This window comes from Vidua chalybeata, chromosome 1 (assembly GCF_026979565.1).
Source record: "Vidua chalybeata isolate OUT-0048 chromosome 1, bVidCha1 merged haplotype, whole genome shotgun sequence".
Taxonomy (NCBI): domain Eukaryota; kingdom Metazoa; phylum Chordata; class Aves; order Passeriformes; family Viduidae; genus Vidua; species Vidua chalybeata.
The window spans coordinates 17,533,679-17,545,739 of record NC_071530.1 but is presented as its reverse complement, the minus strand read 5'-3'; the positions used below and the strand labels follow the sequence as shown (position 1 = coordinate 17,545,739).

Below are 12,061 nucleotides of genomic sequence, written 5' to 3'. Positions count from 1 at the left end.
TGAATCATGATAGGGGTTACTACATCTCTGTTGCCAAGTGCATTATTGCCAACCGTCATCTAGCCCATTGGCTCCTTCTCTCTCCCTTTATCCCTCCATCTTCCCTTGAGTTTCAGACTAAGAGTTTATGACTTCATGCCCCTGAGAATGCAGTTGTTGATATCCTAATGCCACTCCACCTTTTTCTCCCTTGCTCCCATTGCAGGCGTCACTCTGCCAGCCTCAGGCCTGGCTCAACCCCAACATCTGCTTCCTCTGTTCCTATGCCTGTATTGTCGAGCATTTCTAGAGGAAATCCCATGACCCAGCTGACTTCCTTCACAACAAAATTCCCTCCTTCAGTTCTGCCAGCCTTCTCACTTAGGAAACCTCAGCAATTCCGAGTTAATGGAGCCCACAACATGCATTTTCACCACCTTTGAATAACTTCTACAACCATTTCTCCATTTCTGTTCCTGACTCTTCACAAGAACTTGTCAGTGTCTCCCCTCAGAGAACAGAAGAAATGAAGCATCCTTTTCCTCTCCTTTGCTTGCTTTGTCTTCCTTCAATCATCTTCTCTCTCTCCTTTAAACAGAGGGCTTTGAGTCAGGCCTTTAAGTTCTCCGTCTCCCTCAGAGGCTGCTCCGTGTTCTTCTGTGGCTTGCATTAGGTCATCATATTCCTTCCCCTCTTTTTCTTCTTCTTTCTTTCTTCATCATCTTTCTTCTTCATCTTCTTCATCTTCTTCATCTTTCTTCTTCATCTTTCTTCTTCATCTTTCTTCTTCATCATCTTTCTTCTTCATCTTTCTTCTTTTCTTCTTCTTCTTTTTCTTATTTTTCTTTTTTCTTTATTCTTCTTATTTTTCTTCTTTATCTTCTTCTTTATCTTCTTTTTCTTCTTCTCCTTCCTCTCCTTCCTCATCATCTCCTTCGTCTTCTTCGTCTTCTCTTTCATCTTCTCCTTCTTCCTTTTCTCTTCTTTTTTCCCTTCTTTTTAATTTTTTTTTTTTTATCACTGGGGACAAACCCTGGCTTTCTACTTAAGTCCAGTCTTTTTCTAAAAGTGGTTCAGGGCTCTGCATCTAATATGGACTTCAGATTTTTGCTCCAGAACATCCCTATTTTACAGCCTTTCATTTCCCATCACACAGAGAAAAAACACTCACGTACTTCTTCAACTTTTTAACAGCAACTGCTGTAATTGGCTTTTCTTGGCAGTTGGCACAGGTAATAGGTGATCTTGCTATAATCTTGCTTGCTCTTACCCATTCAAATGAAGCAACAAAGATCATTCTCCTAGTTTGACAAACAGACTTCTGCATGCATTTATTTTCACTTGTCCTCTGACTGTATATTCTCCATCTTATTAAACCACTTGTCTTCATTATGAAGGCTCCTCCAAGCCCACTTCAATGCTACTTTTCATTTCTTGTTGAGTACCAAGTGCCATCTGCTTCCACTTGGTGAATAATGCCAGTTTGAAAATTAAAGATGTAGAATTCAAAGTGCCTTCCCTTTCTCTCAGGCAGCCCTCTAACGTGTTTGAAAGGTGTCGTCCACAGACATCTGCAAAACCACTGCGTTGGTCTCCTTCCCACTCTCTCTGTTGCACTCCCTACTCAGAGCATGCCCGTGGTTCCAGGATTTGTTTACTGCTCCTCTGGCTGGAGAGACTATGATCCTCTGAGTTCTTTTTGTCCCCTTATCTTCCTGCAGGTATTCTGTTGTCTTTTGTGACTCCTATTCACCTTGTAAGTTGGTGAAAAGTTGTCTTCCTGGGGTGTTTACACAGCACACACAGATCAGTGAGGCCTTTGAACATGCCATGGGCATCTGGGAGCTACAGTAATGCAAATTATGGTAATAATAAACGTACAGTAGTACATACCTGTTATCAGTAATGTTTATCTTAGAATAGCAACATGAGGTGAAATACATTCATATCAGAGATCAAATGCCTAGTATTTTGGTGCTTTGCCTTACAGCAATGTTTTACTTTAAAGTGTCATGTTTCTACAAGAAATATTTATGGAAAATGCCTTTTAAAAAATTCCAGTTGTTTGAGGTACTATCTCATAGCCATCAGATAGAAAAGACAGCAGATAAAATTTATTTAAATGAATAATATGCCATTTCTTGAACAGAAGATGAGAGAGCTTGCTTTGTATTGAGAAGAACATAGTCCCAAGTCTGAGGCAGACACTGGTAACTGAGCCTCCCAGTGCAGGTCTCAAAGCAAAAGGGTCACATTTGCAAGATGGAAAACAGTTTATGTTACCGTAAATAATTGAAGAACTTGAACTTGCCGCAAGGTAGCTATTTTCCTATGCAGTCTACAAGTAAACACTTATAAATACTAAACTTCTCATCAGCCCTCCAGTTGTTAAACACAAGACACTGATCTGTCTCTCAAGCTGCAGGGCTGCTTTAATAACTGCTTGACATCTACAACAGCAACACAAGTTCTGACTAGCTACCCATTCAAAGCAATCACTGATTGTAATATGACATTGTAAGAAAGAAATTGGACCTGCCCAACAATCCTTCCCTTCAGTTTTAAATTATAATCTAAGTGATTAAGATCAGTTCACTAGTCTTGTAGCTGCACCTGGAGGAAAGGAATTCAGTCACATGTGTAAGTAAATTCGCTAGAGATCACTACAGGGAAATGAAAGGAATTGCAGCTTTGAAAGGATGCAAGTGAGCATAGATTGGAGGCTTTGCTACTGATTAAATGTGAACCAGAAATCAGCAAAGCTCAGGGCAATTGTCAAAGCCATAAAATTATTGGAAGGTAGGTCTTGAAACAAAATAAAAAACTGTCATCTCTTTCCTAAATGTAGTGGTTAAAAAATTAACTAATCAAAGACAAAGTGTAGAGTCCAAATAAAACAAAAGTATTCTTGTAAGGCTTTTCATCTAAATTATTTCTGTGTAAGCTTTCATCAGAATTTTTCCTAATTTGTTTCTGCAATACTTTTTCCCTTTAAAAACTATCTTTATTATAGATAAAGTTTAGAGGAAGAATTTATCTACTACTGAATTTTTAGCTTTTGTGGATTTTTTTCAGCTTTGTGAACAAACTGATAATTAAAATTTCTCATTACAGTTAGAAAGACTGCTTTTCTTTTGATATTCTCACTTCTTAGAATAGTAAAAATTTATGTGGGCTGAGTGCACAATAAAACATGTAAATATTAACTAAATCCTTTTGAATGCTGTGTAAATGTTGAAGTTCTATTGTCTTCAAAGTGTTTTCACTCTGTGGCAGGATCTTGAAAGAAACTTAACACTATCTAATTTTTATGGGTGTGGAGTTCTAGTGAAAGAATGATACTTCCCATGGGAAAGAGAATCAAAGTAGGCTTTTGTTTGTTTGTGTGTGTCTTATGGTATTTACATTTTTCTTATAGATCGACTGCAGACCTACTATGTTTGTCTGTTACCTGAAACTTTCAGGCAACACAGTAAATAAAACTGCTTTCATATGTTGTCATTGCTGATTCTTTAATTCCAGGAATATTCAAGACCGATCTTTCCTTAAAGTTTACAACAAAGACCCTGCACATGCATTTAATCACACTTCCAGAGCTGTAAATGGAGATATAAGGGTAAGTACTAATGATGCATTTCTACTCTTTTTTCCTCCAGCTTTTCTGCTAAATGTTTAAACTCTGAAATGTAGTATGTGCATAGCAATTCAGAAAATCTGGGCTATACATATGGCACATATACAGAAAAGGGAATAAATAATGTTTGTTGTAATGTCTTTTAACTGCTTTTCTTGTTCCAATTATTTGCCCTGGGCATTAGCTGTTTTTTGGTTTTTTTTTTTTCTTTTTTTTTTTTATTTTGTTTAGATGCAGTAAAGCATGTGAAGCAAAACATAGCCTTTAATTATGTATTTTGTGACAAAGACAGTACTCAGAGTTTTTACAGCTTCCTATTCTGTGTTTGCAAACCCTTTACAGTAAAGTATGGTGTAGTGTTAGTACACTCCAGCAAAGTTTCAGCAGGGATTGGTTTCCAGTGACTAAGCAACTGTACCTCACTTCAAGTCTACTGAAGCTCTTTTGTAAATTTTGGTTTTGGACAGGAAATTCTGATAAATACTCATTGTGGTGTAAATAGTTTTGTCTTTTCCTAAATTTTCTACCTGCACTGAAAAAGGATGAGTGTATTTGTATTTTCAGGTGAATGTTTTGTATTAGGAAACTACAGAGAATGCATTTGGAACATTTGATTTCTCTCTCTCACTGTGTTTGCAGTCTTTTGCTGCACTGCTACCTCCCACCTTGGTGCCAAGAGGGCAGGAGATGCAGCTGTGGGACACCTCTTCCCCCATGTTACCTGCAGCTGGTGTTGCAGTAGCGGGGGGGTGGTGGTGAAATTACACAACCTCATCTCCTCCCTACCCATCCTAGGTCTGTCCACAGGAAACAGTGCTACCAAATTAACCCCACGGGGCCAGAAGAGAATGCCACTACTGTCCTACCTGCTTTGTGGCTTTTATGTGCGTTCCAAAGCTGATTCAACTGTGCAGAAAATTTCCTATGATTTCCTTAACTGTGCATTTGCTACTTGATTTCATTATCAGTTCTGAGCATGTCTCTCTGTCTTATTACTAATCTTTTGTGTAAGTACTTCTTGTGTTTCAACAGTTTAAGGCCACAATATTTTAGAAAGATTGAAATAATTTATTTACAGGCACTGTTCTCAACCACCTCTCATTTATGCACTTCAATTATAAAATGGTCCTTTGGATAGGTCAGAAATCTAATTACTTGATTTTTCACACCCCTGCAAACACAACATGAGAAAAGAAATGGATATGCTTCAAAGAGAAGATGTGATCGTTTTTTGTATATTCTGTAACATCCTGAAATTCTTCAGTTCTAGTTATACTCCTGTGGCAGTAACTGGATGTATCTGAACATCTCATTCATATTCAAGGCATGACATACTGTCACTGTGCATTATGACATTAATGCTTGTAACTGTGGCTTTATAAAGTTACGTTATACTGCTCTTGTTCCATGTACAGTGGATGCTCAAGGTATATACTGTGGCTTTATTTGTGTGTTCTAGGCCTATTTGAAGGTGCTATTATAGTTAACTACATATATTTGAAGGTAAAAATTACTCCTTTGGCCCTCTTCCAGGCATTTGCTGCCTAGCCGAGTTGTTCTGAACACAGGTGCTGCCTCTGTGCAAAAACTGCAATTATTTGAATTGCTTATTTTAAAATCCTATGTTGTACAACAGATATGCGCACTCAACATCTCCTGATTATATCTGAGTAAACAGCTTTTGGCCATAACTAAAAAACAGTGGTGATACAGTGATGACCTTTGCAGAAGTGGTGTTTTCATGGCAGAATATTGTGTTTTACTTTACAGAAATGCAGAGACACCATTTTGAAATTTTGTGCATCCAGCAAAAGAGCTATTTTCTCATTTGGCTTTTGCTTTGCATTGGCAGATTTCTTGTCTTTCTGGTCTGAGAGGTGAAGTTAGAGCCAGGATGTTCATAGGGGTTTTGTGGAGAAACATGCAAAAAGTCTTCCCTTTGATCTATGTGAACTTCTGCACTTCAAAGTTATGAGCATGGAAACAAATGATTTCTTGAGCTCAGAAATACTGAAACCTGTTTTTCGAAGGATGTGTGTCTTTTGGTTGGGTTTTTCCTCATGCAGCAACATTTAGGTCCTAACTGAGGCTCTTCTCAAAGTAATGACACTCTCCAGTGTTCATCCTCTGGAGTCTAAAAAGCTGGAGCCCACGCTGCAACTGTTTCTCTGTTTGGCAGAAGTACAATAGGATCTTCTGTCAAATCACTAATTTAGCAAAATTTATAGGGGCATAGTAGTCTTTCTACTTATTGGTTAAATCTGGTTGAAGTTTTCCTGGGGATTCACAGGTTGTTAGTTCAGCAGGAAAAAAACCCACCAATAGCCAGATGGATTATTTGTCCATCTTTGCTTAGCAAACCAGAGTAAAAGAGGGGGAAATGTGAGGGTTGTAAGTGAAAAACATGTACATTTTATGTACTGCTATTGAAGAGTACCCATAAGACTGTAGAAAAACCTTTGCTTCTTATCTCTCCTTTTATGTTTGCATATCTTTGCATTAGGTAAACTGATGCTCATCAATTTCATGTGATATATTAGTGCTAAATTCACTACAGTGGAAAGGAGGGAGTGTGTGCTTGACATCATGTTTAACTGTTTCAAAATACCTACAGAAAAGCAGCTGACTGTCAGACCATTGAAAAACAGTATTTAGAATATAACAAATTAGTCATTGTAAGTATATTTTTCCATGGTGATACTCTGAGTCTGGTTGCATCTCCTTTCATCTGTGAGTTAAAGCTTTATTTTCTTGATGATTGAGAAAGTTTTGCCTTTACAGATTTTTCTACTGTTTGTCTTCTTGTCCCTTTGGAATGTTTATCCCTGGGTTTGATGACATTCAGGCTTCTACTCACATGTTTTATAATAATTTCCATGTAACTGGCCCAAAATAATCTAAGAAAATAGTGTTAGCTGCCAGCTTGAACACCTGTTTTAACTACCAAACAGATGTTAGACCTGTATAGGAATTGGCAGTAACACTTGAAGTATTAAGTATTACCCATATGGACAAGAAGACTCAAAATGTCCAAGAAGAATGTGGGATCTGTAACTTTCAGATCTTCTATTGAACCATTCAGTTTTCATGTCCATTAATTTTGATTTTCCTGCTCTTCTTTGTTTCATGCTTTCTTCTGCGTGGATTGTGTTTGAGAAAAGGCAATTGGCTTGAGGGTTCAAGCAAGCTCTAAAGGAAAGTTTTTCTTGAAATCCTTCTGAGTGCCTCACTTGCTTATTGGTCTTGGCCCTTTCCATCTCAAAGTGCATGGTCTGTTTGACAGGTCTGCCATGTTGAATACTGCTAAGCAAGAAGCAGCCACATAGTGCTGTCTCACTGAATATTTGTGCTTGTGCTCTTCCATTTTTATTTTTCCTTTCCCAAAATGTACCCTGTTAATCTGCAACAGCTGGTTTTTTTTTTTCATATATCTTCACATTGCTGCCTTTCATTCATTTATTCCTTCACCTGAGCTTGTATCATTTATCTTTGTACATCACTTTGTAGCTATCTGTGCAACAGTACTTTCTTCTGACAAAATACTGTCTTATGAATGTTTAGATGGTCTATTTCCCCCCCAGCATTGTTCTGAATTCCAGTGTAAATGCAGGTACCCAGCCATGCTGCTCTGTGCCCGTAGAATTGCCATTTGTGATTTGCATGGGATGGAAGGGGAAGGGCCCAGGCTGGCGCTCAGCCGTGGTGCATAGACTGAATGCCAGGACATGGCTGTAAGGAACTGACTGTGGGCTTTTATGTGGTGCTGAGTGAATAGACACAGCTCCTTCCATCCTGGGCTGTTGAGCTGAAGAGATTCCCCCACTTGATGTGCACAGCATATTTTCTATCCTCGTTCTCTACACCCTCCTTTCCTGGAGTGGCTAAAGGCTAAAGAAACTGAAGTTACAATCTCCCTCTCTGTTACAGAAACTAGTCAGTGTTTCTGGTGGCACAGCTGGATACTAATAATGTTGGCTTATGCAGTGGTTTGTTTTGGGCTTCACCTGCCAGCCAATTTTGAGAACTGGGAAGGAGTTTTACTTCATAAAAACTAGTGGCTGTTTTGCTTGGCAGTCTTCTTCTTCCCATCCACCTGCTCTAAAGTCTGTGAGGTACCCATTATTTTGAAGTGTCCTAGACCTACCATGGTTTTACTTAATTATCTGACTGGCATAAGTTCTCTACTGGGTGAGGAGAGAATAGCCAAAGAATGCTTGATGTGGCTGTTGTTGTATTGAGGCATGCTTTGAGGTGTTTTGGATTTTTTTTTTTGAGACTGTTTCTCCAAGAAAGAACAATTAGGGCAGGTTGAGTGAGAGCTGGGTTGGGGCAGTGCAGAGTACCTGGAAATTCCACATTTTGTGGGAGTTAGAGTGGCAAAAAATGATAATGTTCCTGACAGCAATGGGAGTTTTGGCTGCCAGGGTGAGAGGAGAGAAATTAAAATGAGTTGTATAGGAAAATGAGACAGACATTTGTTAAGTTGTGTAAACTTGAGCTAAATAGCTTTTATTATTGAAATTGCACACCTCCAACTTTTCATTTTTTCCTGGAAAGTGATTGATTAGTAGGCTGCCAACATTTTAACTCTCTAGAGCTAGATGCAATGTGTGAACTTAAAAATACCCTACAAATACTAGAAACCCTCAAACAACTACCCGAGAATTTAAGGCTTCCAAGGAAGCTAAAATTCAGTGCTGCTTTGCAGAAAAGATAGAGAAATAATAAAAGCAGGATAATTCTTATGTGTTCTGTAAACATACATCCAGCATCTTCAACTTCTCTTCATTGGCTAGCTTATGATCTTAACATCAGTAAACACAAAAGTTGCAAATACTACCACAGTTATATCTTTACATGGCATACTACAGCTGAAAAAAAAAAAAAAAAGAGCTCTTTGCATTACATAGAGGTATTTAGAACAAAAGTATTTATTGGAAAATAATTCAACCAATAAATTGGGTGTATGTATTTTAGTGCTAGGATGCCTATAGGGCAGCATTTATATAAGTTGCTTTGTGTTTACCTTACCGATCCTATTACTATAAAGCTTTGTTTCCTTTTGAGGAAAAAAGGAAAAAAAAACAAAATGAAAAGGCAATTTCTAATACCTCTATTATCTGATAGAGACCTTCCAAATGATACAAATCTCATCTCTCCTGCTGTTTTGCTGTCTGCTTTTTCTAATGCTCTTTTTGTCATTGAGAGGTTATGACAACATAAGCCATATTGTATTTATAAACATCACGTGTTTCCTTGATATGACTTGCGGTGTCTGCCAAACAGAACACATGGAAGAAACATTTCTCATTAGCTCAGCATTGGTTTTGGTTATGCTGATTTCCGGGACAGGAAAAATGCCTTCCTTACTCAGATTTAACTTTCATACAGTGGAAAGAAATCCTCTGAGTGTCCCTGAAATCTCTCGAGCAGAGACGCTGCAGCTCTTTTAGGCCACATACTTTGTCTGACGAAAAGAGAAAAAGCAGTTTATTTTAAAGAGCAGATGTAATGGCACATATTGCTGAAACTGATTCTGAATTTAAATACCTGCCAAAGTCATCTAGAAACAGAACTCACCAAGAGATGTAAGGTAAGATGATGCTTATAAATAATGAAGGATATATAATTCCTTTTTTCTTTTTTTTTATTTTCCAAACTAAAATATATTTTCAGATTAACTGGGAATTTCAATCAGAACAATGAAAACTGTTTCTTCTTCCTTCAGCTGTGTGAGAAAATAGATATTTAATTGGTCTCTAAATCACCAACTTCTACTCTTAGATTTTATGTCTCTTTTCAAACTTACATATTGGACATGAACAGTTATTTTCCTACCTGCTGTTACAAATCTTGCTGAGATCTGAACAAAATTTATAAAAGAAGTATCTGATGTTCTGGACTTTCTTTCTACTGATATGGATTTTACTGCTTTTGCTTTGAGTGGGTTTTCAGTAGTTGCCAATTATTTATGCAACTACAGACCTGCAGATACTGAGGAGTACCTGCATCAAATCAGTCTGTGATGAAAGACTGTAAATGTACCTGTTCTCTTTCATTCATGTGTCCTTTGAATCACAATACCTACTGCTGTGCAATGCCTAAATTAGTGAGAAAAAGGATAGAATTATAAGGAAAAAAAAATTTTTATTTTAGCTACACATAAAACAGTATATTAGTCTCAAATGTTTTCTAGCCCAAAGCTGTTTTGTTTGAAGATACAGATCCTGTGTAACAGTTGGATGAATACTGCAATGTGGCTTTTTTAATATGATGGTTTTATGCTTTGGTGTATTTTGTTTATTTCAGAAACATTAGGAATAGTATTATATGTATGTATAGGGAGTATATGTGCGCATAAGAAATATAACCTTGTAGATACTATTACTATACCAACATTTTAAAAGATACTTTTTAGGGTTTCTTTAATTTTCAAATAATGAGGATGGATTTTAAGTTTATGTGAAACTGCCATTGAAAGAAAGTATCATATCCTTGATATAAAACTGCTCAAGGAACATGAGCGGTTTGCCACACCCACGCAATGATCTCCCAGTTAGTCTGAGAGGAGTGTCATATGGTAGATACCACAAACCAGTTACCTGGAAACTTCTAGAGAGTGGAATTCTTAGGTGGAGGGTTCTTTATTTCCCACTAACAGGCCTGTATTCAAGCTGATCTGCCTTTCATGTTGAGGTTTGCTGAGAGCTTACCCTGCAGCTGACAAAGTTACTCACAGACAACATATTACCTCTTTTGGGTGAAGGTCTTTCCAGCCCTTCATTAAAACTAGAAATTTTATCTCTTGCACATCTGAGGTTCTCAGGCAAAGATTTTGCTGCCTTCAGTGAGAGTTTGCCCTGAATAAAAACATAAGGATTGGATTTGGTCCATTTTTTATTGTCTTCTAGTTTCTGGTTTTATTCTTACTCCACCTCTTTTTACATAATGTTTCCTTGTGCCAATTCTTTAGAAGTTTTGCTCTTTTTTCCCCCCTGCTTTCCTTGCTTTTAGTAGAACAGTTTGCACTAATTTGACTGCTTACTTGAAATTCCTAAATACTTGACAGAGTCAGATGTTGCCGGAGCTCCCTGAACACTTTGATAGATGATAAAAATGCTCATGGCTGTAACCTCCCTTATGAGGAGGGGAGGTCCTTCTTTACCTCCTTTGTAAATCAGGTAGCTTATCTGAATTGCAGGAGTCATGCAAGTCAAAGTCCAGTCAAGTTTTATGACTTCCAGGTAGCTTTCCAAATGAGCTGTTACTTGACCAGGGGTTAAAAATCACTTTTTTAAGGTGGGCATTTTGCTACCACAGTTCCCAGAATCAAGTGAAGTTATTTCTTCTTCAAAAAAGGCATTCTTCTTGTCATGCAGCACCTTAGATTTTCCAGTAAGTTTTTTACAAATCCAGAATGTGTTAGCTCATGATTGTGTCCCAGATTCTCTGCTTTCCACTGAGTTTTTGCTTCAGTATATTATTAGTCATTAGCCTTATGAATACTAAAGAGAATTAATTATGTCCCTATCTTCCTTTTAACAAAGAGGAGTAAACCATTACGTGGTATTTAAGAGAACACAGTTATACATCTGAGGATCTTGATTCTTCTCCATGTTGGATTGTGCTTTTTCTAATAAGGGCTCTGGAAAACTAATCACTCTTCTGAAAATATGAGCAGTAAAAATATCTTTCCTTGGATACAGGTTAAGATCTGGAGTTAAAAAAAGCCTCAGCTGGCAAAAGCAAGACAGTTGCAAATATCAGCACGCAATAGGACTCCATGAGAAATGATGTGATGCTGAAATTATTTTTTGTCTGAATATATGTCTTTCTTACATCATTGCAAATTTGAACTCCATGTGAGTAAGTGAAAAGACTTGAGTGGGTGTGTTGGGTAAAGGCCTAGTTCCTGTATCACTTAATATTTGCTATAGATAGCTTGACCTTTGGGTAAACTAGATTGTTTACTTCAGCCATGCTGACCAACTTGGATATTTTTGGGATAGAAGGAAGTAAAAGGAAAAGAAAATGTAGGATTCAAACAGTGTAGGAAGAAGTTTGTGGTCTAAGACTCTTAGTTGATGCACTGATAGCACTTCTGTCATTTCAAAAGACATAAAACTGCAAATGCTGTTTGACCTTATGGCTGTGAGCTGTGGTGTGGCTTGGACACTTGCATTGCAAAATCCACGTGAATGTAAGATTTTTCGTTACCATTTCTCTTGCCAATAGTGCTGACTCCAAAACTCAGCACAGCAACTTATATTTTCTGATTTTCTATATCCTTATATTGGAAGAAATAGGTGTAAACATGTTGCCTATGTCTTTTGACTATCAGCTCTGTTTTATAATATTTCTATATTATTTACATTCTAACCCATTTTTGTAAATCTATAATAGGAATTGTATTTTGACTCAGTTGTTTGGTAATGTAAGATGAGATCA

The 12,061-nt window shown here is 37.4% G+C and overlaps 1 protein-coding gene across 4 annotated transcripts in view; it reads left to right on the top strand.

The window, feature by feature from the left end:
- The window catches only part of KIAA1217 (KIAA1217 ortholog), a 178,075-nt gene that overhangs the window by 100,084 nt on the left and 65,930 nt on the right, over positions 1-12,061 (top strand). For all 4 annotated transcript variants that reach the window (XM_053945692.1, XM_053945687.1, XM_053945677.1 and 1 more), the window contains exon 5: positions 3,502-3,595. In XM_053945692.1, the coding sequence (XP_053801667.1) occupies positions 3,502-3,595 (94 nt within the window). The remainder of the gene's footprint in view (positions 1-3,501; positions 3,596-12,061) is intronic.